Below are 26,372 nucleotides of genomic sequence, written 5' to 3' on the forward strand. Positions count from 1 at the left end.
ACTAAAAGTTTGGTCAAGGAGGTGCGTTTTAAGGAGGTTGTTAAAGGAAAAAGAGCTGGAGAATCAGAGAGGTTTGTGAAGGGTTTATTTAGATCATAAAAGGCTAAAAGACTTCTGCCAATGGTGGACAAATATTGATGCATAATGGGCTGGAGTTCAAGGAATGAAGAGTTTTCAGAGGGTTGTACGATTGAAAGAAGTTACAGAGATAGGGAGGGGGTGAGGCCATGAAGAATCTTCATATGGTTCACAAATGTCCTTTAGGAAAGGAAATCTGCCATCACTACCTGGTCTGGCTGAAATGTGACTCCAGAACCACAGCAATGTGGTTGATTCTTAAAATGCCCTCAGGGATGGGCAATGAATGCTGGCCCAGCCAGCGCCGCTCACATCCCATGAACGAATAATAGAAAAACCTTAAAACACAAGAAAAAACAATTTTGAGTTTCAGGTTTGAGCTAATGTGGATCAGTTTGACCAGGGTTGATGGATCAGTGGGATTTGGTGCAGGAATTCTCTGCCCACTGAGGTGGTGGAGGCTACCTCGCTGAATATGTTTAAAGCGCGGATGGATGGATTCCTGATCGGTAAGGGAATTAAGGGTTATGGGGATCAGGCGGGTAAGTGGTACTGATCCACGTCAGATCAGCCATGATCTTATTGAATGGCGGGGCAGGCTCGAGGGGCTAGATGGCCTACTCCTGCTCCTATTTCTTATGTTCTTATAGGTAAGAGGTGGCTGAGTTTTGGGTGAGTTGAAGTTTATGGAGGGTAACGCATGGGAGGCGGCCTGTGGAATGGTCAAACTGAGAAGTGACAAAGGCACGGGTGAGGTTTCCTCAGTTAGACTGAGACAGTGGCAGAGGTGAACAGTGCTAAAGTAGGCATTTTTCTCTGAGGGAGGGAGGGGGTGTGATATTGGAAGCTCAAATGGGATGCTGAGGTTGTAGTCAGTCTGTTTTATTTGGAGAAACAGACCAAGGAGCAGACTGAATGAAAGGAACCCTTTACCATTTCAACATCATTGCTGTACAGCCGCGCACTGATCATTTCAATCTTCTCTGATAGACATGGGAAATGTTTACTCTGTCCAGTATGCCACTGTATTGGTGATCAAGTGTGATATGTCACCAGTGTCAATTTTTTGAATATACATCTCATTGAGTTATAAGTAAGTTCATAACCACTTATCAACTGTTCCAGTGTGATTGCCGCTTCAAGCTCCAACTGTTGTTGGGCAACATCTTATTGTCTTGTTGGGGGTGAAGCAATCAGCTGTGCCCTGTAACTCCCTACACCATCACAAATGCAATGCACATTTCGCCAGTAGAATAACATAGCTTTACATATCCCCCAATTATCTTTGCTTTAGCAACTCAGCAATAAGGTCATAAACATCTTTATCTAAAATAATCTTTCGTCCATTTTAGAATATAAAGCCTGCTTTGCCTTCACCATCTGGGTGGCATGGTGACACAATGGTTATCACTGCTGCCTCACAGCACCAGGTTTTCTGGCCTTGGGTCACTGACTGTGTGAAGTTTGCGCCGTCTCCCTGGGTCTGTGTGGGTTTCCTCCAGGTTCTCCAGTTTCCTCTCACAGTCCAAATGACATGCTGGTTAGGTTGATTGGCCATACTGAAATGTCCCTTAGTGTCCCAAGATGTGTATGTTAGGTGGGCTGGCCGTGGTAAATGTGTGGGGTTGTGGGGATAGGGTGGTGAAGAGGGCCTGGATAAGGTACTCTGTCAGAGAATTGGTGCAAACTTGATGGGCCGAATGGCCTCCTGCACTGTAGGGATTCTATAATCTGAACCACTAATATTTCATCCTATCTATTTTAGGGTCAGCGTGGACTCACTGGTAGACCTGGACCAGATGGCTATCCAGAGAGAGAGGTATTTTGTCAACTAACCCAGCCTTCACTGTGATGGGCAAATATTTACCTGTATTAAAAACAGCTAACTGAAATGAATTAAAAAATGATTTTACATCCCAACTGTGCATGAACAGTGTTCATCTTTTGTTAAACTTCTAATCGTTGTTACAAAGTATTTATAATTTCCTGCTGCATTGGTGGGAATGCGATATTGGAATCAGGAAACAAGTATTCATCAACCGTTCAGTAAAGGATTACTCTGGCTTAAAAATTTGGTTCAAAAGTCAGATTCCTTATTATCGGTTAGCACATTGTCATTTTATATCTAAATTATAACTGCCTGTGAGAAGTTTGCGCATTCTCCCCGTGTAGGTGTGAGTTTCCTCTGGGTGCTCCGGTTTCTTCCCACAGTCTGAAAGACGTGCTGGTTAGGTTGATTGGCCATGCTGAATTGCCCTTTAGTGTTCCAAGATGTGTAGGTTAGATGGGTTAGCCATGTTCCTAATTTAGATATAACTGATTGCCAGTCTCATTTAGAAACATTATAAACAGACGTGCACAATATTGCACTGGTGCCATAGGCTGATGCTCAAAATTGGAGAACCTTTCTCTTCCACCCTCTGAAAACCGAAGTTTTTCATAAAGACTGGTTCCTGTTATTTGAAAATATTAGGGGCAAGCATTTCAGTGACACTTTCAAATTTTTAAATTAAACTTTACTGCTGAAAAAAGACACATCCTGTCGAGGCTTTTTGGTCTTGCACTCATCAAGACAGATGCAAGAATGCCAAATTTCAAAGGGAACCATAATTCATACTGCATGAGAAAAGGGGTGCCGATTGGTCGGTAAGTCGGCTCTGATTGGTTAAGGCATTTCCATGGCAAATGCACCAGGGATCGATTGTTTGTTCAAAAAAGGTGCAATGTCTGATTATATGTATGTATATGTAGCTTCTAGCAAGTGGAAATGAGCCACAATGCAAGCTCGACTGATAATCTTCAATTGGTTGTTGAATGTAGTTCTTAGCACACTGGGATTGTTCAGTAAGTGTTGGCCAATTGCAGAATCACATTTAACATTAGACATTGTGTTCTGAATTTTGCACCATGAGTTGTGTGAGAATGGTCAGTACTTTGCCTGTTGTGAACAGCCGAAAAGACATGTTGTTTGATATGATCCAGTGGTTAGGACGTGTGGCCAATGTATTAGGCATCATACTGACACTAAAAGTCATGTATAAGGCCACCACTTTCATACCTAAAAGGTGCTCAGTTAATCTCCAAGTACCCTTGATGGATAAAGTACCCCAACAATTTGAGCAACAGGTGAAACAAACCATTTCACGCTCCTAGTACGCAGTGGCAACATAAATATTTCACTAACGGGATGCTGCTGCCGTCAAGCCAAAAATGCATTTACCTATCATACAAATGAATGATGTGGTATCTGAATTACAGTGCCATCCCATTCAAAGTAGGTAATGTTATCATTTTGTGAAAAGTTTGACAATGGCCCAGATTTCTGCTTCCAGATCAGGTGCACAAAGACTGTGCAAGCCTGACCTTTAAAAAAAAAATAGCTGTCTGCAATTCTGATTTTAATTCTGGGGCATTGGGGAGCTGGATTCAAAGTTGGGTCCACCGGCCTAAAAGAAGTGTAGAGGCTGTCGGCTGCGGAGACACGTTGGGCAGGTCTGCCTCCATGCTCCAGCACTTTGTTGAATTAAATTTTAAAAAGATTGAAACAGAAAACATCTTTCACCCCTCATCCCCCACACACTCCCTATGTTCTCTCATCGCCCTTCATACCCACTCTGTCAACCCATGTCTCTGTACCTATCCCCCGCATCTCCATGGCTGTTTATAACTTACTGCTAGCCCATGCCCACACCCTTTGTCCTTACCCCCTCCTAAGCAACTTACCTGGTCTTCTCTGACAGTTCTATTGCAGCCATAACAGCTTTGTCAGTCCTTTGACATATTTGACAGTTCTTTGACAGCTTTGAGAGTTCCAGTGGGTTTATGCACTTTTTAAACACAAGCAGGTTTACTTTGAACAATCCAAAAGGTGCCCTGGGACCATATCAAAAGGAGTACCTTACCTCTCCGAAAGAGGTACCTTGCTACCAAACAAATGGACAAAGTTCAGACTTGCTTTTACCTAGTCTAATCTCCACAATCCAGGTTTCACAGTCCTGGCCTACCAAAATCCCACTTCAGTGGAGACAGCTGGTGATTTAAATGGCAGGCTGCCGAGGGAAACCGTGCATCTGCAAACCGCAGTCCTGCCCTCTTCATCGTGGCTAAAACTTGGGCCAAAGTTTGGGAGTTGAGCAATAGGTAGAAAGAAAGAATGTGATGATGATATAGATGTGTCCTAAAAGTAAATCTATCTGTTTTGCTTCTTTCAGGGGGAGAGAGGAGAGCCAGGAGCCCCTGGAGCACCAGGACCCATATACTGTGATCCTCCGAGAGGTTAGAATCTATCAAGTTGATAATTAAATCATCTAAGTCAGATTTTAAAAAAAACAATAATTGTCCAAATCTTCCAGTCTTTGGATCATCAGAGATGGGACATAACACTGGAAAATACATAACTGGACCCTGCAGTAACCTTGATGCAGATATGTGCAGAGATCGATGGCACAGTGGTTAGCACTGCTGTCAGGGACCCGGATTTGATTCCAAGCTTGGGTCTGTCTGTGCGGAGTCTGCACGTTCTCCCCATGTCTGCGTGGGCTTCCTTTGGGTGCTCTGGTTTCCTCCCACAGTCCAAAAGAAGTGCTGGTTAGGTGCATTGGCCATGATAAATTGCCCCTTAGTGTACCTGAACAGGAGAGTGGCAACTAGGGGATTTTCACAGTAACTTAATTGCAGTGTTAATGTAAGCCTAATTGTGATGCTATTAAATAAGTAAGATATTGCCCAGCAAGCTTAAATTCCAATGGGGTGATTCCTTGCTGCCTGGGACCCTCTGCTAATGTCCCTTACCTGGAAATATTAAACAGTTTAATACCTGCTCTAACTCAGTGGCTAGCCAGCATTATTCCAACTGAGCACCACAACAGACTCCATCCAATCACCACCCACTCCCCCAGCACCTGACCATTCCCTGACCACCTGACTATCCATCTTAAAAACTCACCTACATAATCATTCACCCACTCACCTGTTCACTAACTCACTCACTGACTGAAAGACTTGGACTTTTACAAGCTTACCTGAACACAGCAGCAGCTACTGTTGTGTAAAGTGGATGTGATCTCCCTTCATCCGTCTCTTTTATTGCACCTGATGACCTTCGCTGGGAGTGGTTGCGATGATCCTTTGGTGCTTCAGCTGGGATCAGAAGTCCTGGCTGAAAAATTATGCACGGATCAGGTCTCAGGAATCTTTGGGCAGCATCAATGCATTCAGCACTGACTCTGTCCATAAGATTTGAGCCAATGTTTTTAATGTGCAAAGTCAAACTTAATTCCAGGTGTTGTAAGGTAAAGTCGCCATAGTCCTAGATATCCATAGGCTGTGGCTGGTGGTGATTTAAGCTGAGGATCACTACACCTCAAGTGAGGGGCAAGGTTGAGAAGGTGGGGCTTTCATGAATAACCTCAACTGATAGAGGAATTGAACCTGCACTGTTGGCGTCGCTCTGCATCACTAGCCAACTGAGCTAAACCAACTGCGATGCAACTTTGAGTTAATGGTGTATTTGTATTCCGAAATCCCTTTGTTCCTTTACCCAACCTGGACTTGTTCCTTACAAATAATAAGTGACTTCACAATTCTTCCTACCAAACTGTACCATCTCATATCTAGTGGTGTTGAGTTGCATGATTGATGCCGAGAGCACTGTACCCCAATTAAGTATCAATGCTGTCAAGTCTTGAAATGAGCATCTTCAAAATTGATATACATTTTTCCATCATTCAGGAAAAGTTGTTTTAATGACTACTGAGATATCTACTGTTTTAAACATTATTATGAAGACATTGAATGGCTTTTGGTTTAATATAAAGGGAAATCAATAATTCTGGACAACATTATCTTTGTGTTACAGGAGACCTGGGTAGACCAGGTTTACCAGGTGAAGAAGGGGAACCAGGACTGTCAGGTTTTCCCGGGCAACCAGGCAGGCCAGGTGAAAAGGGAGCAGGTAATAGTTTACCTTAGCTCGTAGCGCATACAATTATTTAATGACAGAGAGGGTAAAATGATAGTTTACAACAAAACCGTAACCTTTCAAAGATGCAGGCATTTTGTGGTGTAATGAATTAGCACACTGCACTTCTAGCTCTGCAACCTGGTTTTCATTTGATTGGATGTGAATTGAGTTTTCAGTCCGGACTGGCTATAAAAGATTACCATGAAATGATATTAGGAAACATCCAATTCACCTCACACCAGGTGGGAAACTACTACGCAAAGGATTGAGTAACTTGTTATTACTTTGCCTGGAGTTGGCAGTCTGCTTAGAAAGAAGACACCCAGTGTGGAAAATAAAAGTGAGAAATTGTTCCTTTAGCCCAGTGTTCAGGAGGACAATATGTATAAAAAATACCAGTTTCTGGGGCAATGGCCTCATGTCTCAAGAATGGCGGAAATACATCCAACTCCATATTGAATGGAGTGATTTATTTTCAGGCATCACTGGCTCCTTTCACATGTGCAAAAGGTGACATAAGGGATAATCGATTTCAACTCTGATGCATAGTTCCTCTGAGGGAGCAGTTAAGGCACATGACTAGTAGCCAATGTAGAGTTTGACGTATCTCTAATCTATAAGATACTTGAAATAAGAGTCGCTGATGTACCACTGGTTGCAAAAGTTGGGGAAATGTTCATTCTCCCAATTCTTGAATCTTGCATCTTCATGATAGCAGTTTACTCTCCAACTTCAAAAGAAACTGATAGTTATTGCAGAGAAACCCATGTTCAAATTAATCTGATTTGCCAGTAAGGAAATGTAAATTGGAGTATTGACTTGTTTAACTCCTTTTTTTTTAATGAAGTAATTTTGTTCCTGTTTGCTCTATAGAATTCCTGCAGCATTTGGAGAGGGGCCAATGCATTTCCTAACCTTCACCAGTTCTACTCTTGAACTAGTCACCAGGAGGCATAAGATTAACCTCCATGATCTTTCCTAATTTTTAGGAAAGCACTTGCGACCACTCCAAATGCACTGGTTAAGATTAATGACTAAACATGTAGGGAACTTGAGGGTGAATCTATATTCCAAATATTGCATTTGGCTGCCTTTAAATAAATCATTTGTTTGAAGATGTTTGTATCATACTTAAAATCTGTAATTTTTTTATTCATTCATGGGACATGGGCATCGCTGGCTGACCAGCATTTATTGCCTACCCCTAATTGCCCTTGCTCAGAGGGCAGTTCAGAGTCAACCACATTGAACATAGAACATAGAACAGTACAGCACAGAACAGGCCCTTCGGCCCACGATGTTGTGCCGAGCTTTATCTGAAACCAAGATCAAGCTATCCCACTCCCTATCATCCTGGTGTGCTCCATGTGCCTATCCAATAACCGCTTAAATGTTTCTAAAGTGTCTGACTCCACTATCACTGCAGGCAGTCCATTCCACACCCCAACCACTCTCTGCGTAAAGAACCTACCTCTGATATCCGTCCTGTATCTCCCACCACGAACCCTATAGTTATGCCCCCTTGTAATAGCTCCATCCACCCGAGGAAATAGTCTTTGAACGTTCACTCTATCTATCCCCTTCATCATTTTATACACCTCTATTAAGTCTCCCCTCAGCCTCCTCCGCTCCAGAGAGAACAGCCCTAGCTCCCTCAACCTTTCCTCATATGACCTACCCTCCAAACCAGGCAGCATCCTGGCAAATCTCCTCTGCACTCTTTCCAGCGCTTCCACATCCTTCTTATAGTGAGGTGACCAGAACTGCACACAATATTCCAAATGTGGTCTCACCAAGGTCCTGTACAGTTGCAGCATAACCCCACGGCTCTTAAACTCCAACCCCCTGTTAATAAAAGCTAACACACTATAGGCCTTCTTCACAGCTCTATCCACTTGAGTGGCAACCTTTAGAGATCTGTGGATATGGACCCCAAGATCTCTCTGTTCCTCCACAGTCTTCAGAACCCTACCTTTGACCCTGTAATCCACATTTAAATTTGTCCTACCAAAATGAATCACCTCACATTTATCAGGGTTAAACTCCATTTGCCATTTTTCAGCCCAGCTTTGCATCCTATCTATGTCTCTTTGCAGCCTACAACAGCCCTCCACCTCATCCACTACTCCACCAATCTTGGTGTCATCAGCAAATTTACTGATCCACCCTTCAGCCCCCTCCTCTAAGTCATTAATAAAAATCACAAAGAGCAGAGGACCAAGCACTGATCCCTGCGGCACACCGCTAGCAACCTGCCTCCAATCCGAAAATTTTCCATCGACCACCACCCTCTGTCTTCGGTCAGACAGCCAGTTACCTATCCAATCGGCCAACTTTCCCTCTATCCCACACCTCCTCACTTTCATCATAAGCCGACCATGGGGGACCTTATCAAACGCCTTACTAAAATCCATGTATATGACATCAACTGCCCTACCTTCATCAACACACTTAGTTACCTCCTCAAAAAATTCTATCAAATTTGTGAGGCACGACTTGCCCTTCACGAATCCGTGCTGACTATCTCGGATTAATCCGCATCTTTCTAAATGGTCGTAAATCCCAACCCTAAGGACCCTTTCCATCAATTTACCAACCACCGAAGTAAGACTAACCGGTCTATAATTACCAGGGTCATTTCTATTCCCTTTCTTAAACAGAGGAACAACATTCGCCATTCTCCAGTCCTTTGGCACCATCCCCGTGGACAGCGAGGACCCAAAGATCAACGCCAAAGGCTCTGCAATCTCATCCCTTGCCTCCCAAAGAATCCTAGGATACATTTCATCAGGCCCAGGGGACTTATCGACCTTCAGTTTATTCAAAACTGCCAAGACATCCTCCCTCCGAACATCTATTTCCTCCAGCCTATTAGCCTGTAACACCTTCTCTTCCTGAAAAACATGGCCCCTCTCCTTGGTGAACACTGAAGAAAAGTATTCATTCATCACCTCGCCTATCTCTACTGACTCCATACACAAGTTCCCACTACTGTCCTTGACCGGCCCTAACCTCACCCTGGTCATTCTTTTATTCCTCACATAAGAGTAAAAAGCCTTGGGGTTATCCTTGATCCGACCCGCCAAGGACTTCTCATGTCCCCTCCTAGCTCTCCTAAGCCCCTTTTTCAGCTCATTCCTTGCTAACTTGTAACCCTCAATCGAGCCATCTGAACCTTGTTTCCTCATCCCTACATAAGCTTCCCTCTTCCTTTTCACAAGACATTCCACCTCTTTCGTGAACCATGGTTCCCTCACTCGGCCATTTCCTCCCTGCCTGACAGGAACATACCTATCAAGGACATCCAGTATTTGTTCCTTGAAAAAGTTCCACTTTTCATTAGTTCCTTTCTCTGACAGTTTCTGTTCCCAACTTATGCCCCCTAATTCTTGCCTAATCGCATCATAATTACCCCTCCCCCAATTGTAAACCTTGCCCTGCCGTACGGCCCTATCCCTCTCCATTGCAATAACAAAAGACACCGAATTGTGGTCACTATCTCCAAATTGCTCTCCCACAACCAAATCTAACACTTGGCCCGGTTCATTTCCCAGTACCAAATCCAATGTGGCCTCATCTCTAGTCGGCCCATCCACATATTGTGTCAGGAAACCCTCCCGCACACACTGCACAAAAACTGCCCCATCCAAACTATTTGACCTACAAAGGTTCCAATCAATATTTGGAAAGTTAAAGTCCCCCATGACAACTACCCTGTGACCCCCCACACATATCCATAATCTGCTTAGCAATTTCTTCCTCCACATCTCTATTACTATTTGGGGGCCTATAGTAAACTCCTAGCAACGTGACCGCTCCTTTCCTATTTCTAACTTCAGCCCATATTACCTCAGTGTGCAGATCCCCCACGAAGTGCCTTTCCGCAGCCGTTAAACTATCCTTGATTAACAATGCCACTCCTCCACCTCTTTTACCAGCTTCCCTACACTTAGTGAAACATCTATACCCCGGAACGTCCAACAACCATTCCTGTCCTTGTTCTACCCACGTCTCCGTAATGGCCACAACATCGTAGTCCCAAGTACCAATCCACGCTCCAAGTTCATCTACCTTGTTCCGGATGCTCCTTGCATTGAAGTAGACACACTTCAACCCACCTTCCTGTCTACCAGTACCCACCCTTGACCCTGATACCTTCCCCAATACCTCACCACCCTCACTGACTTCTGGACTACAACTCCCTTTCCCACTCCCCTGACAAATTAGTTTAAACCCCCCTGAAGAGCCGTAACAAATTTCCCTCCGAGGATATTGGTGCCCCTCTGGTTCAGGTGCAACCCGTCCTGTTTGTACAGGTCCCACCTTCCCCAGAACGTGTTCCAATTATCCACGTATCTGAAACCCTCCCTCCTACACCATCCCTGCAACCACATATTTAACTGCACTCTCTCCCTGTTCCTCAACTCGCTATCACGTGGTACCGGCAACGTACCAGAGATGACCACATGTTTCGTCTTGGCTCTCAGCTTCCAGCCCAGCTCCAGAAATTCCTGCTTTAAATCCCCGTCCCTTCTCTTACCTATGTCATTGGTACCAATGTGCACCACGACTTGTGACTGTTTCCCCTCCCCCTTCAGAATCTGGAAAACACGGTCTGAGACATCACGGACCTTGGCATCCGGTAGGCAACATACCATCCGTGAGTCTCTTTTGCTGCCACAGAACCTCCTATCTATCCCTCTAACTAACGAGTCCCCAATAACTATCGCCCTCCCGCTCTCCCCCTTTCCCTCCCGAGCCACAGAGACGGACACAGTGCTGGAGATCCTCTCACTGCGGCTCCCCACTGGTATGTCATCCCCCTCAACCGTATCCAAAGCGGAATACTTGTTGCTAAGGGGAACGACCACCGGGGATCCCTGCACGGACTGCTTCCTCCCAGCCCCTCTCACCGTCACCCATCTGTTTTCAATCCTCGGAGTAACTGTATTCCTAAAGCTTGTGTCTATGGCCATCTCTGCGTCCCTGATGATCCTAAGTTCATCCAACTCCAGCTCCAGTTCCCTAACACGGTTTTGGAGGAGCTGCAGATGGGTGCACTTCCCACAGGTGTAATCAGTAGGGACACTGTCGTCGTCCCTCACCTCAAACATAGTGCAAGAGGAACATTGCACTGCCTGCACACCCATCCCCTCTAGATACCTTGCCAGTACCAGGTAGAAAGTGCAAAAATGAATTCAACTCACCCCTACTCGCCCTTTCAGCCTAAGCCCTGTGAGCCAAAGTCTTATAGCTCACACTCTGCTTCCCACACACTCCACTGCCCGCTCCCGACGCTGCCCGCCGTATACTGCAACCTACCTTTTATACTTCACACCCTTCCCAGACTCCTTTGCTGCCCACTTCTAGTTTTCACTTTAAACTTGAAAAACTGCTGTTAAAGTAAAGGCCAAAAAAATACACACACTAGCTGACTAATTAAATAAATAAACAATTCAATTAATCTCTCACCAGCACTGCTGCCTTCAATCACCCCTCTCAGCTTGCTCCAGTGGATCAATGAGGGGGAACCTCCCAGGTAACTGACTTTTAAAGTTAAAATAAAAACCCTTCCCAGACTCCTTTGCTGCCCACTTCTAGTTTTCACTTTAAACTTGAAAAACTCTCTGGTCTGGCCTATATGTGACTCCAAAGCCACATTGCTGTGGCTTTGGAGTCACATATAGGCCAGACCAGGTAAGGATGGCAGATTTCCTTCCCCAAAGGACATGAGTGAATCAGATGGAATTTCCCAACAATCGTCAGTGGTTTCATGGTCATCAGGAAATTCTTAATTCCAGATATTTTTATTGAATTCAAATTCCACCATTTGCCGTGGTGGGATTCGAATCTGGGTCCCCAGAACATTAGCTGAGTTTCCGGATTAATAGTTTAGCGATAATACCACTAGGCCATTACCTCCCCTCACATGATCATTTTACATTAAGACCTTTGGAATGACTTTAATGATCCTATGTTTTGACCCTTTCAATATTTTGGGGTCTACATTGCCGGTGTGAGGTGACAGCAAGTTTAATGCAAAGGTTTTGGGCAGAAGGTTTCCAAAAATTGGTATTCCCTCCTTGTCTAATTGAAATCCATATCCCAAATGAAGCTGCATATATAATTCTTGATTTTCAATCCCAGTATCGTTTATTTGACACAATAATGTTTGCTGCTAACATGGATACACCTATCCCACAGGAGGCAGGTCACACACGACATCTGCTACAAGTGGTAACCAGGAATAAGTATTAGCTGTTGTACTTTAATTGAAACCAGTTGTTGCAATCCCTAAGTATGTGCCAGAAGCCCAGTGAGCTGAAAGGAAGATCAGACAGTGAGTTTAACCATCTCCATGCTCCACTATAGGCTATCTGGTAAATGGTGATTATTGGGAGCCATTGTACTGTTATGCTAGATTATAAGTATAAATCATTACTATCAGTAATAATGCTCTCACGTTTTATTTGGCAGAATAATTGCCATTTCATATTAATTTAAATTTACAATCTTCAGAATTACTGATTCTAAAGGAGCAGAATCTGATGTAATATTGTCATTTTGCTATTGTAAAAGCATCCAAAATTTGAACTGCTGGTAATAATTCTCCCGTTCACGAAAACATTTTCTCTTGGTTTAGATTTAAATCAGTGTTTAACACTCGGTGACACCCTACCTTTTCTTCTGCTGCAGTTATATTTAATTTCTGTGCTGATGCAGTTAGCAGCGATTTATTTTTCAAATTATAATTAAAGGTATCTTTTCTGTGCAGGTTTGCCAGGTCGGGCAGGGTTTCTGGGTTTAGACGGTCCTAAAGGGGAGAAAGGACGAAAAGGAAGTGCTGATTGTCCGACACCAGAGAGAATCCCAGGTCCTCCAGGGCCCCAAGGCATCGTAGGACCTCCAGGTCCTCGTGGTGTAAAAGGCAGCCCAGGTATGTGAAAATATGGTCAGAGGTCTATTTGATAATCAGGCTGCAAAGAACATAATGGCCAGAATTTTGCCGCCCCACCCGCCCCAGAATTGGGGTGGGCGGGTTTAGCAGAACGGTATTCTCCGTTGGCCTCGTGCGGGATCTTACGAGCCTCGGGCAGGCGAGGCAGTAAAATTCCGGCAAATATGTCCAAGGAACATCTCACTTAAAGTTGAATGTTAGAAAGAGTCAAACATGTCTAAGTTGAAAGTCTATTATTAACACAGACATTCATATCGCAGCACAGCAAACTGAAGTCATGGTGAGGGGAAAAATTGATCTTGGTGTCCTCAGCATTCACTCTGGACCCCAGAATGTCAAGTCAATCAATATCTAGGAAGAGTCCTTCTGTTTACCATGTGCTGCAACGGACGTTTAACACCGTTTGAAGGAAGCAGACACACAAAATATACTCCGCTTATGGGCCTTCAAGCTTGCTTTGGTGCCACTACCATTGACATGCTGTCTGAGTCCTAAACAACATGGCTGCCAGATCGGGGCCTGGGTCAGATGGTTAGGAAACCAACATGATAAGATAGCCTACTTAACCTTGTCCTCACCAACCTGATTGTTCAAGGTCTGTCATTGCAGCCCCAGGGATTCACTGCATGAGTTACACGTAGCAGTGTTCTCAGCCAACCATCTTTATCCATTTCATTAATGATCAGAATTTTAGAAATGGGGTGTTTGCTGTGTTCAATTCCATTCATAACTCTTCCAGTGATGAAATAGCCTCCACTTGGATGAGCACTTGAAACATCATAGGGTTCAAGGATATGGGACAAGTGCTGGAAAATGGGATTAGCGCGACTTTAGTGGTAGTTATTGTCGGTGCAGATTTAATGGGCCAAAGGGCCGTTTCTGGGCTGTACGACTCAATGACCAGATTACAGCAAGGCTTGGAAAACATCTAAGTTTAGGCTGACAAATAACAGTTTGAGCATACCAAATAAGTACTAAATAATAGCCATCTTCGACAGGAAAAGGCACAACCATTTGCCTCTTTAATGCCATCATTATTGTCAAGTCCACCACCATCTGAGCTAACACTAACTACAAACTTAACTGAATTGGTCATAGAGTCATAGAGATTTACAGGTTTACAGCATGGAAACAGGCCCTTCGGCCCAACTTGTCCACGCCGCCCTTTTTTTTAAAACCCCCTAAGCTAATCCCAATTGCCCACATTTGGCCCATATCCCTCTATACCCATTGTACCCATGTAACTATCTAAATGCTTTTTAAAAGATAAAATTGTACCCGCCTCTACTACTACCTCTGGCAGCTTGTTCCAGACACTCACCACCCTCTGTGAAAAAATTGCCCCTCTGGACCCTTTTGCATCTCTCCCCTCTCACCTTAAACCTATGCCCTCTAGTTTTAGACCTCCCTACCTTTGGGAAAAGATATTGACTATCTACCTTGTCTATGCCCTTCATTATTTTATAGACCTCTATAAGGTCACCCCTCAGCCTCCTACGCTCCAGAGAAAAAAGGTCCCAGTCTATTCAGCCTCTCCTTATAACTCAATCCATCAAGTCCCGGTAGCATCCTAGTAAACCTTTTCTGCACTCTTTCTAGTTTAATAATATCCTTTCTATAATAGGGTGACCAGAATTGCACACAATATTCCAAGTGTGGCCTTACCAATGTCTTGTACAACTTCAACAAGACGTCCTATCTCCTGTGTTCAATGTTCTGACTGATGAAACCAAGCATGCCGAAAGCCTTCTTCACCATTCTGTCCACCTGTGACTCCACTTTCAAGGAGCTATGAACATGTACCCCTAGATCTCTTTGTTCTGTAACTCTCCCCAACGCCCTACCATTAACTGAGTAAGTCCTGCCCTGGTTCAATCTACCAAAATGCATCACCTCGCATTTGTCTAAATTAAACTCCATCTGCAATTCGTCAGCCCACTGGCCCAATTGATCAAGATCCCGTTGCAATTGGAGATAACTTTCTTCACTGTCCACTATGCCACCAATCTTGGTGTCATCTGTAAACTTACTAACCATGCCCCCTATATTCTCATCCAAATCATTAATATAAATGACAAATAACAGTGGGCCCAGCACTGACCCCTAAAGGCACACCGCTGGTCACAGGCCTCCAGTTTGAAAAACAACTCTCTACAACCATCCTCTGGCTCCTGTCAAGAAGCCAATTTTGTATCCATTTAGATACCTCACCCTGGATCCCGTGAGATTTAACTTGATGCAACAACCTACCATGTAGTACCTTGTCAAAGGCCTTGCTAAAGTCCATGTAGACAACATCAACCGCACTGGCCTCATCTACCTTCTTGGTTACCCCTTCAAAAAACTAATCAAATTGTGAGTCATGATTTTCCACTCACAAAGCCATGCTGACTGTCCCTAATCAGCCCTTGCATCTCTAAACGCCTGTAGATCCTTTCTCTCAAAATACCTTCCAACAATTTACCCACCACAGATGTGAGGCTCACTGGCCTATAGTTCCCAGGTTTTTCCCTGCAGCCCTTTTTAAACAAAGATACAACATTTGCCACTGTCCAATCTTCAGGCACCTCACCCGTGACTATCAATGATTCAAATATCATGTCAACAATATCACTATGGGAGTAGAGAGAGGCTGCATTCTTACCTGCTAATCCTTCAGTCCATCTCCACCATCTACAAAGTTTATGTCAGGAAATATCTAAAGGATTATGTCCAAAGTAATATCAGCAAATATCTAAAGGATTATGTCCAAAGTAACATTAAAGAAGGTTGATGCTATCAAGTGTCGCTTGATTGGCTCCAGTGCCACAGGAGTCCATTTGCATTCCCTCAAGCTGCCACGCACAGTGGTTGCAGTATGTATTATCCACAAGATACACTGCAGTTACTTCATCAGATCCGCAAGCATCCAATTATGTTATCACTGTCCTGTGTCATGTTGTTTTTGGCCTGCCCTATTTGCGTTTCCTGGCTAGAGACGATCCTACAGCCTTTAGTATTCACGATTGGGACATCCTTAGCATGTGTCCGGGGAAAAGGAATGGGGAAATAAAATTTCCTCTGGACTGTCTTACCTGGATTCCCAAAATGAAAATGTAACTGGGAGCAGTGGAGCTAGTTACTGAAATACAAACCTCGAAAATAATCCCAAATACATGTCAAAAATTGCAACTATGCCAAACAGAAATGTGGTTGTGTACACTGACGATTTATTTTGTCTGGATGAAAGTATAGGTTTTATTTGTGAAAGACCGGGTTCTCCAGGGCTGCCAGGTCCAATGGGTCGCCAAGGATCTCCAGGTCTAACAGGAAATCGGGGTTTAAAAGGTAAGTGTTATGACACTAATGGACACTCTACTACGAATATACTTAATTACTTTCTTTTAGTCAAATTCCGTAGGCTAGGATTTTCCGGCTCCGTCGGATGGGATGTGATGGCCCAGCCAGAAGTCCATTGACTTTCAGCAAGACCCGATGGTGGCTGGGGCCAGAGAATCCCATCCATTGTGTCAAACTGGTGCATATGGACTGAATTTCACTAACCAAGACCAAAAATAAGTCTAATGGTTAGATAAGAAATATGCAAGGAATATTTTCGCTAAATTTACTTTCCATTATATTAAGACTTGGCTTTTGTTGAATAGGAGATCCAGGGGATTGTGCCTACACCCCAGGTACTCCAGGACCCCCAGGAAATCCAGGTATTCCAGGCCTTCAAGGAAATCCTGGAAATCCAGGAAGAAAGGGAGAGCAGGGTGACCATGGAGCACCTGGATCAGACGGATTGCCAGGACTTACTGTGAGCATAGTACTAGTAAATTATCTGAAACAGTTATTTATAATGAGTGAAAAGGAACAATACATATACTGTTTGAATCCTGAGTTTATTTGGGAAAGGATTCTTGTAAATCAGAAATAAAACATTGAGTGCTTTGATATTTTGATTCTAATACGTGTGTTGAATATTGTACCTTGTGATTGTAACTCTACATCAACACTTTGGTGAGGGTGGTGTTTGCAAATATTGGATGACAGTACTGTCCTTCATAACTGGGGTCTTGGTTTAAATCTAACATTGATTAAAGGGATTAAAAGTGTAAATGAAAGAAGTTTGAGCTGGCTCATCCAAGTTGCAAATTGGCATCAATCTATAGCATAAAACCTTTGGCAATGGAGCATACATTGTTAGAATTTATCCAGAATCTAATCATATCTGAGGATGACAGTATAGTTGCCGTAGAAGCACTTTCCTATTATTGAAAACAATCTGCATTGTTGAGACAATTTAGAGATGACTTTGAGATGTGTCTAATTCATGGTGTATCAGATACCAAGGAGGTTGCCAATGATTGCTGTTTCATTGCCCTGTACAGTCTCTTAATTCAAGAAGAATAAGAACATGACCCAAGACTAAACTAGGTTATGCCAGTTCTCAATCTGAGTGTCATTGTTTATACCCATAGGGACCTCCTGGGAACAACGGCTTTCCAGGTACAAAGGGCCAGAAAGGAATACCAACTCAACGGGCAAAAAAAGGTAATCCTACATTAAATTGTTTAAACCACCTAAAGTTTCCTACTAAGACATAATTAAATATTGTGACTATACTGTGCCTTTATGCAGTGTATTTGTGTCATGTTTCTTGTGAAGGTGATGTTAAGATTCAACTCTGTTTAAAATGGAGCTGAATTGTCCAATACCGGTAGCCCACACATGCTGATAATACAGAAGAATGATTACTCTTAATTATTGGAGTGTTTGTTTTAATCTGAGTTAATGCAACTTTTGTTACTGCTGGGTTGCTTCTTGCGGTTTCAGAGTAGGGTTTAATTAAGTTGATTGACGAGAAGAAAACCCAGGCTTACAGAGAGAAAAGCAGGCAGTTGCTGTTTTAATTTGTATAAAGCAGTAGCTCTCTCTCTCTCTCTCTCTGGAAATTGAGGTCAAGGACCTGCTAGAAAATAGGTATCTCCCTCCAGCAGTCCGTAAAAGGCAAGAGGTGTTTTCTCCTCCTCTCTCTGGAATTCTGCTGTGTGAAGACAGGTCCTTCGCTGGAGTTCTACTGTATGAAGACAGGTCTTTCTCTAGAGACTGCTGTCTGAGAGTCTGAGACTGCTTTTGAAGAGGAGTTTACATCTATGGGATATTACTTAAATTGGAACTAATAGAGATAGCTAACAGTTAAAAATGATACCTTGTCATGTTTAAATATTTCAATTGGTAAAAGATATACTAATTCTGTTTGTTATAGTTAAACTGTGTTGTCAAATAAAGTGTGTTTTAAATTACACTTCCTCGTGGGTCAATAGAATCACGCATGGAGCAAAACGTCTTAAGCTAACACTAATGCCAAAGTCAAAAATAGTTGCGGTCTAGGCTAACTTCATAATATATCTTGGAGTTTCCGATCTGGTCCCTAACAATATATTGCTACAGATGTTATAATCTGCATTGCAATGAATATTTGCATAGTGTTCATTACATTTGAGGATGAAGCTACAATTGCTCGCTTAAGCTTGAGGTTAAGGTACATTGTGAAGACAATGTAAGGTGAGATTGTTTATCTGTATCTAATCCTGAATTTAAATGGTTTTATTCTCCAAGTCTCTAATGTCCCAATCATCCATTACCCCTGTGCTTGATAACTGTAAGAGTTTTAACATCACCAGGTTAACGTCCAACAGGTTTATTTGGTAGCAAATACCATTAGCTTTCAGAGCGCTGCTCCTTCGTCAGATGGAGTGGAAATGTGCTCTGCATTTGACGAAGGAGCAGCGCTCCGAAAGCTAATGGTATTTGCTACCAAATAAACCTGTTGGACTTTAACCTGGTGTTGTTAAAACTCTTACTGTGTTCACCCCAGTCCAACGCCGGCATCTCCACATCTTGATAACTGTGCCACTGATGTTTGTGTAGAGCAGTTGTGTCCAATTGCAGATTTTTTTAAAAGCCCATGTTGGAGAATGCATCCATCTAGGTGTGTGATATAACCACGCTGGTGAGCCCTGCTTCAGAGCGCTTGGGCGCCATTTCGCAAAGGTGCCCCAATTTCACGGTGTACCGTGAGACACCCTCCCTCCCCTACAGACATCATGTTCCCCACCCTTCCTCGACACGGGTCACCGGCATCAGGGTCCTCCCAATGGGTCCCTCATTGTGACAACTGACATGCACCCCCCCCCCCCCCCCCATCATGACCACCCCCCCAACACCAGTAAAAAGGGACCAGGTCAATAGCAAACTGTTTCATGCTGGGTGCAAATCCAATTTTTCCAGGATTGGCCAGGAAAATCTGTGCCAGGTGCGGTGAGTGGGAAAATTGCCCCCATCTTTTTTTTTCAGCCCAAATCCATGTCACCAAAATGAACTGGAGAACTTGCTGGAGAGAAAATGTTATCTGCCTGTATTCAGTCACGGATATATTTCTGCTCCAATTCCCTGGTATATTCTGTTGTTAGTAAAGACTAGAAACTAACTGGACCAGTCACTTAAATACTGTACTGACAAGAGCTGTTCAAATGTTGGGAGTTCTGCAGCAAGTAACTCACCACCTAACCCCATCAAAACCATCAGCTACAAGGCATAAATCAGGAATTTGATGGGATGCACTCCACCCTGGATGTGTGTGGCTCCAACAACACTCAACACGCTCAACAATATCCAGGACAAAGCAGCCCTCTTAATCCATCACCTTAAATCTGCACTGTGTCCACCACTGGTGCACAGTGGTAGCAGTATGTATCATCTATAAAATGGATTGCAGCAACTCGCCAAGACTCACTCGACTGTGCTTCCCAAACTTGCAACCTCTACTACCTAGGAGGACAAGGATAACACCATCTGCAAGTTCCCCTCCAAGTCACACATCATGCTGACTTGGACATATTCCTTCAGCGTCGCTGGGTCAAAATCCTGGATCTCTCTTCCTATTAGCACTATGGGTGTACCTCTACCACGTGGAATGCAGCGGTTCAAGAATGTGGCTCAACATCACCTTCTCAAGGGCAGTTACAAATGGGACATAAAGGTTGGCGTTGCTTGCGACGTTCACACCCCTTGAATGAAGAAAAAAACTGCTGATGTTGGAAGTCTGAAATACAACCAGAAAATGCTGGAAATGCTCAGCAGGTCCGGCAGCACCCATGGAGGGAGAAACAGAGTTAACGGCCTAGGTTTTCCAGTCTTGCCTGTCGCAGGAATCATCAGGGGTGGAACAGAAAATTTAACGGAACAGCAAAAAGTCCTGTTCACTTCAGGCAAGAATGGGGCGGCACGGTGGCACAGTGGTTAGCAGTGCTGCCTCACAGCGCCAGGGACCCGGGTTCGATTCCCAGCTTGGGTGTGACTGTCTGTGTGGAGTTTGCACATTCTCCCCGTGTCTGCATGGGTTTCCTCCGGGTGCTCCGGTTTCCTCCCAGTCCAAAGATGTGTGTGTTAGATGGATTAGCCATGCTAAATTGCCCCTTAATGTCAGGAGGACTAGCTAGGGTAAATACATGGTGTTAAGGGGATAGGGCCTGGGTGGAATTGTGGTCGGTGCAGACTTGATGGACTGAATGGCCTCCTTCTGCATTCTATGAATGTCCGGTCCTGCCCAATATTTCCGGTTATTATCCTTCCATCAGAACTGGGAAGGTTAGGGATGCTACATGTTTTAAGCGAGTGAAAGTGTGCAGAGTGGGAAAAAGAACTAATGTTCCTCTCTCTGCAGACGCTGCCTGAAATGCTGATTCATTTCATCTTTTTCTACTTTTTATTATGGAAAAATCAGCTGACTGAGAGTAAGAATTTCATAATGGAAGAGAGTCATTTTCTGAAATGGGCCACTTGTAGGGCAAACAATTATGCTGGGACATACATAGAAACGCTTTAACCGAAAATTAAAACATTTGGAAAGCTCACTGAATAGGACAAACTGTGTATAAGAGGTTGCAGGTCACATCTTCTACAAAACACACTTCTTTCATAAATACCTGCCCAATAATATGAGAAGCTGCATTGGAAGAAAGGAAAATGCTTGCATTTCTAGAATGCGATATATCTCAAAACTTACAGAAATGTAGCAAGTGCTTCATGTACAATCATTAACTCCTCTAAAGTATAGTTATTGTTACCTATGTTACATACTGCAGATACTGAATTTTTTTATATCTTTCTTCAACAGGAGCGAAAGGAAATCGAGGTGATCTAGGAGCTCGAGGAGCTTTGGGAAAACCAGGACAATCCGGTCAATTTGGAAATTCAGGCCGCATGGGACCGCCTGGAATTCCAGTAAGTATCTCAAAAGCAAAGTCCTGCAGATGCTGGAAATCTGATATTAGATAGCAGAAAATATTGGAAATACACAGCTGGGCCGGCAGCATCTGAAGAGGGGGAAGCAGAGCTAAAGGTGGGGATTTTACTGGCTGGGGTAAGCCCTGACGTTACCACCAGACCCGCTGTCCAGTTAAGGATGGCAGGCTGGCTCCTCACAAGGATGACCCAGTCAGAGGGCGGGCAACTCTGCAGCCTCAGCAATGCCACCAAGAGGTGACCCCTGCAGGTCTGTAAAGAGAACGAGAGGCCACCCTTTTGCAGAGGAGGAAGTCAAATCGCTTCTCTGCTGAGGGAGGCACACAGCAGGCAGATCCTGGTGATTGGAGGGGTGTACCCTCCAGTGGCAGTGACGCGGTTATGGAGATGGCCATTACCGTGTGGAGTCCTTCCCTAGTTGATCTATCCCAGGGATGGACAACCTAGGCTAATGAGTGGACCGCATTAGTGGTCCTCTTTCCTCTCAGTGGGCCGCAATATTGAAATCAGGCTTGTTCTCTAACCATGACCCCATGAATAAGATTGAATATATTTAATATGCAATGAATATCTCATAAGTTACAGAAAATGCTTAATCAGTTATTTATTAATAGAATTATCATCAACTTCAAATGGCAAAAACAAAATAAATATTTACACTTTGGATGCAGGGGGAGCACACGGCTCTCACTATCAATGTTGTGAGCAATCAGCATGCACCTCACTTCACTTGCCCTTGCTTTATGTGCAAATCATTTCAGTCATAACAGTAGGGAAAAAAAATTAATGTGGCAACTTTGCGCATGGACAACGGTCAACAAAATGTCTCATGGTCCACACTCAGAACGCAGGTGGACTGTATGTGGCCCCTGGGCTGCAAGTTGTCCAACACTGGTCTAACTGCATCACCACCGTGAAGCCTACATGCAGCCTTCCCACACAACACCAGGTTGCTCTGCCACTGACAAACCTCCAGCGACCTGGGAAGATGACCCTCGGTTGGGTCTTTATTTAGGTAAGGAGCCATTCCTGTTCCCACCATTGGTAAAATGATACGGCAGTGGGAGTGCATCAGGGGACCCTCCCCACGGTGCTCTCCAGCATTTTCATAGAATCCCTACCGTGAAGAAGGAGGCCATTTGGCCCATTGAGCCTGCCCTGACGATTCTCTGAAAGGGCATCCTGCTTAAGGCCCTCCCCTCCACTCTGTCCCCATAACCCCAAGCATTTACCATGGCTAATCCATCTTTGGACACTAAGGAGAAATTTACCGTGGCCAATCTGCCTAACCCGCACTTCTTTGGACTGTGGGAGGGAACTGGAACACCTGGAGGAAACCCATACAGACCTGGGGAGAACATGCAAAACCCACACAGTCATCCAAGGCTGGAATCGAACCTGGGTCCCTGACACTGTGAGGCAGCAGTTCTAACCACTGTGCCACCATGCTGCCCCTGCTGACTCTGCTCCCCCCACCTCGCCTCCTAACCCAATCTCGGAGGGGTGGGGTTGGAAGTTGGTAAAATCTTGCCCGTTTGGTTGATGACCTTTCATCAGAACTGGGAAATGGTAGAGCGGTAACGGGTTTTGAGCAAGTACAGAAGCAAGGAAGGGGTACGGTGGGGGTCAGGAGAGGAGGGAGCACAGAGGGAACAAAAGGGAAGCGTTCTGAAGGGGTGGAAGGCACGAGGGATTAAATGACAAAATGGACGATGCTGCAAAGCAAAAGGAGACTGTAAATGAAAATGAGAGCTTGTTTGTGGGTGAACCCTTATAACGTCTCACCTTCATCCTCTTCATTATTGTAGTGGTCACCCCAGTCTCTTGATCGTGAACTAATGGGATAGAATTTCCACAGGATTTCCTCAATTTCATTTACCTGATTTCTTTTGGTCTTTTCCCAAACCTATGACAGGAAATCAGGGGGATCTCTTGAGTAAGTTTTACCCCTTTAGGTTGAGGGGCCTGGAAGAGTGGAAAATGATACTAACGCAGTGCTCCATTATCAAAATGATCCCAAGGAACAAGTACTTTTAAAAAATTGCCAGTATCCATACAGTCCATTTCAGTTGCACCAACAATTACTTTGCTAAAACTGGCTTATTAAAAGTTAAGTTCTCTCTGCATCGTCATTCTTTATTCCCACGTTCAAAGGAACAAATGACCGGAAACAAATCATGATACACATTTTTCTCATGTGCATGTTGTCATTACCAGGTATGAGAGGACGAATGGCATAACTTATCCCCAAAATTTGGGTAAAGGAGTGGTGACCTGGTGAAACACCTTCCCAGCCCACAATTTACGTCCACCTGCACTTCTGTGCCAAAGAACATAGAACATAGAACAGTACAGCACAGAACAGGCCCTTCGGCCCACGATGTTGTGCCAAGCTTTATCTGAAACCAAGATCAAGCTATCCCACTCCCTATCATCCTGGTGTGCTCCATGTGCCTATCCAATAACCGCTTAAATGTTCCTAAAGTGTCTGACTCCACTATCACTGCAGGCAGTCCATTCCACACCCCAACCACTCTCTGCATAAAGAACCTACCTCTGATATCCTTCCTATATCTCCCACCACGAACCCTATAGCTATGCCCCCTTGTAATAGCTCCATCCACCCGAGGAAATAGTCTTTGAACGTTCACTCTATCTATCCCCTTCATCATTTTATAAACCTCTATTAAGTCTCCCCTCAGCCTCCTCCGCTCCAGAGAGAACAGCCCTAGCTCCCTCAACCTTTCCTCATATGACCTACCCTCCAAACCAGGCAGCATCCTGGTAAATCTCCTCTGCACTCTTTCCAGCGCTTCCACATCCTTCTTATAGTGAGGTGACCAGAACTGCACACAATATTCCAAATGTGGTCTCACCAAGGTCCTGTACAGTTGCAGCATAACCCCACGGCTCTTAAACTCCAACCCCCTGTTAATAAAAGCTAACACACTATAGGCCTTCTTCACAGCTCTATCCACTTGAGTGGCAACCTTTAGAGATCTGTGGATATGGACCCCAAGATCTCTCTGTTCCTCCACAGTCTTCAGAACCCTACCTTTGACCCTGTAATCCACATTTAAATTAGTCCTACCAAAATGAATCACCTTGCACTTATCAGGGTTAAACTCCATTTGCCATTTTTCAGCCCAGCTTTGCATCCTATCAATGTCTCTTTGCAGCCTACAAGAAGCAGATAAAATTAGGAGCCCGTATTATTCTTCTGCACAGAGATCATTTGGAACATTGTCTCCAATTCTGGTCCCTACCAATCATCAGGAAAACATTAGTTGAATATTTTTGAAATGGGGGACATGTTGCTGAAGCTTTTCATCTTGCACTCATCAGGAATGTAAAGACAAGAATGCCAAATTTTAAACAGTCACAACAATTTATAGTTGTTTATAGGAGAAAAGAATGCTAATTGGTTGGCAAGTTGGCCAAGGCTTTGTCATGGCGAAAGCTATGGGGAACTATAGGCTCACCAAGCTCCTGGGTCATTCATAAAAAGTGTAAGGCCTGAACATATTCCTTTTGTGGGGAATTGGTCCCATGATAGTATTTCAATTCTAGCAGAGGTAAATGAGCCACAATATGAGTTCAGCTGATGGTCTTAAGTTGGTTGTTAGTGTTGCTTTTGGCACACTCAGGATTGTTCAGCAGTGGACGTTTTCTTTCGGGTTTTGCAAGTGCAGGATGGTTAAGTACGGTCTGCAATTTGCTTATGATGTACAATTGAAGGAACGTGTTGTTTGATTCGATCAGCCAGTCGCTGAGACTTATGACCTATATACCTGGCATTGCAACAGGCACTGAAATTCATGTGCAATGTATGTCTGGCAAAGCGTCTGTTTGGACTGACAGCAGCAACCTGTTAGTGAAAAATATCATTTGCATAGTCAACCAAGGAAATTCTGGGCACTGAGGATTTAACATTATGAGGAAGCTGAGTAGATGAAAAATAGGAGACATTGAGGTCACCAAATTGCCATTTCCAAGAACTTGAAGAGAGCTGTTCAAAACTGATGTATGTAATCACCAAGGGGTAAGTTAGAAATGAGGTGCTGGAAATCCCAGCTTCTCCCACAAAAGTAGAATGCTTTTTTTTGGACCTCTTTTGGCTCAAATCTTCTTCCTTGCTGAGTTGGCCTGGTGGGGAAACTCATTCCCAATCAAGCTGCCTAGTAAAACCTGTTGTCATCACCTGATGGCACCATCAGGACCAGACATGCATATGTTAAAAAGGACCCGGATGGTTTTGAGCTGTGATTTTGGCTGCCTTCTCAGGAAAGCTGGTGAAAATTGGAACCTGTCAGACCCTATTGGATCCAGGATAGGTAAAATTAATCTGGGTGACTTTTAATTGCCCACTCTACTGATTTCTGACATGTAAGGTTAAAGACATTCTTCATCATTTTTATCTTGATACTGAAGCTTAAATATTTAATTGCCTTTGTATTTATATTTCCCATAGGGCGATGCAAAGCATGGACCTCCAGGGGACAAAGGTTTATGGGGGTTTCCAGGACGTTTGGCTAGTCCAGGACCACCCGGACCCTCAGGTTCAGGTTATCCTGGTCCAAAAGGTCAAATGGGTCCTGTGGGAGAGAGAGGCTTTCCAGGAGAAAGAGGTTCTAAAGGCCAAAAAGGCCTAAAAGGTAATGAAATCTGAAATAGTCCAATGTGAAATTTGAAAAACATTTTTTAATTACTACATTACAAGTGTCATATAAAGATTGATTTTAACAGGAAATTAATGTAACATAGGACTGCAAACCTGACTGTAATGTAGGGCTGTAATGTAATACTACTCTAATGCAATGCAGGTTTGTGAAACTGCAGGGCTATGAACCACATTTTCGTGGATTTGGGCTGTTTCCAGAAGCCTCTCAAAATGGTGGGCGGAGTCCGATGCCGGATTCCTGCCCCTAATCCCGACACTGACAATTTTCACTGGTACGGGAAACTGTACAGGTAGTGAACCTGTATTGTACATTCCAAATCTGTTTGGTTCCATTATGGAGGTAGGCATCTTGTACCCCACCACAATTGTCATGGAGTCAAGCCGATTTCTTGAGGACTAAG

The 26,372-nt window shown here is 44.0% G+C and overlaps 1 protein-coding gene across 1 annotated transcript in view; it reads left to right on the forward strand.

Moving 5' to 3' along the window:
* Positions 1 to 26,372, forward strand: part of LOC144488006 (uncharacterized) — a 183,829-nt gene that overhangs the window by 83,053 nt on the left and 74,404 nt on the right. Inside the window, exons 17-25 of the mRNA XM_078206027.1 lie at positions 1,844 to 1,897; positions 4,290 to 4,353; positions 5,936 to 6,031; positions 12,816 to 12,977; positions 16,233 to 16,325; positions 16,643 to 16,797; positions 17,462 to 17,534; positions 21,163 to 21,269; positions 25,762 to 25,945. Of these exons, the coding sequence (XP_078062153.1) occupies positions 1,844 to 1,897; positions 4,290 to 4,353; positions 5,936 to 6,031; positions 12,816 to 12,977; positions 16,233 to 16,325; positions 16,643 to 16,797; positions 17,462 to 17,534; positions 21,163 to 21,269; positions 25,762 to 25,945 (988 nt within the window). The remainder of the gene's footprint in view (positions 1 to 1,843; positions 1,898 to 4,289; positions 4,354 to 5,935; positions 6,032 to 12,815; positions 12,978 to 16,232; positions 16,326 to 16,642; positions 16,798 to 17,461; positions 17,535 to 21,162; positions 21,270 to 25,761; positions 25,946 to 26,372) is intronic.

This window comes from Mustelus asterias, chromosome 3, assembly GCF_964213995.1.
Source record: "Mustelus asterias chromosome 3, sMusAst1.hap1.1, whole genome shotgun sequence".
NCBI lineage: Eukaryota > Metazoa > Chordata > Chondrichthyes > Carcharhiniformes > Triakidae > Mustelus > Mustelus asterias.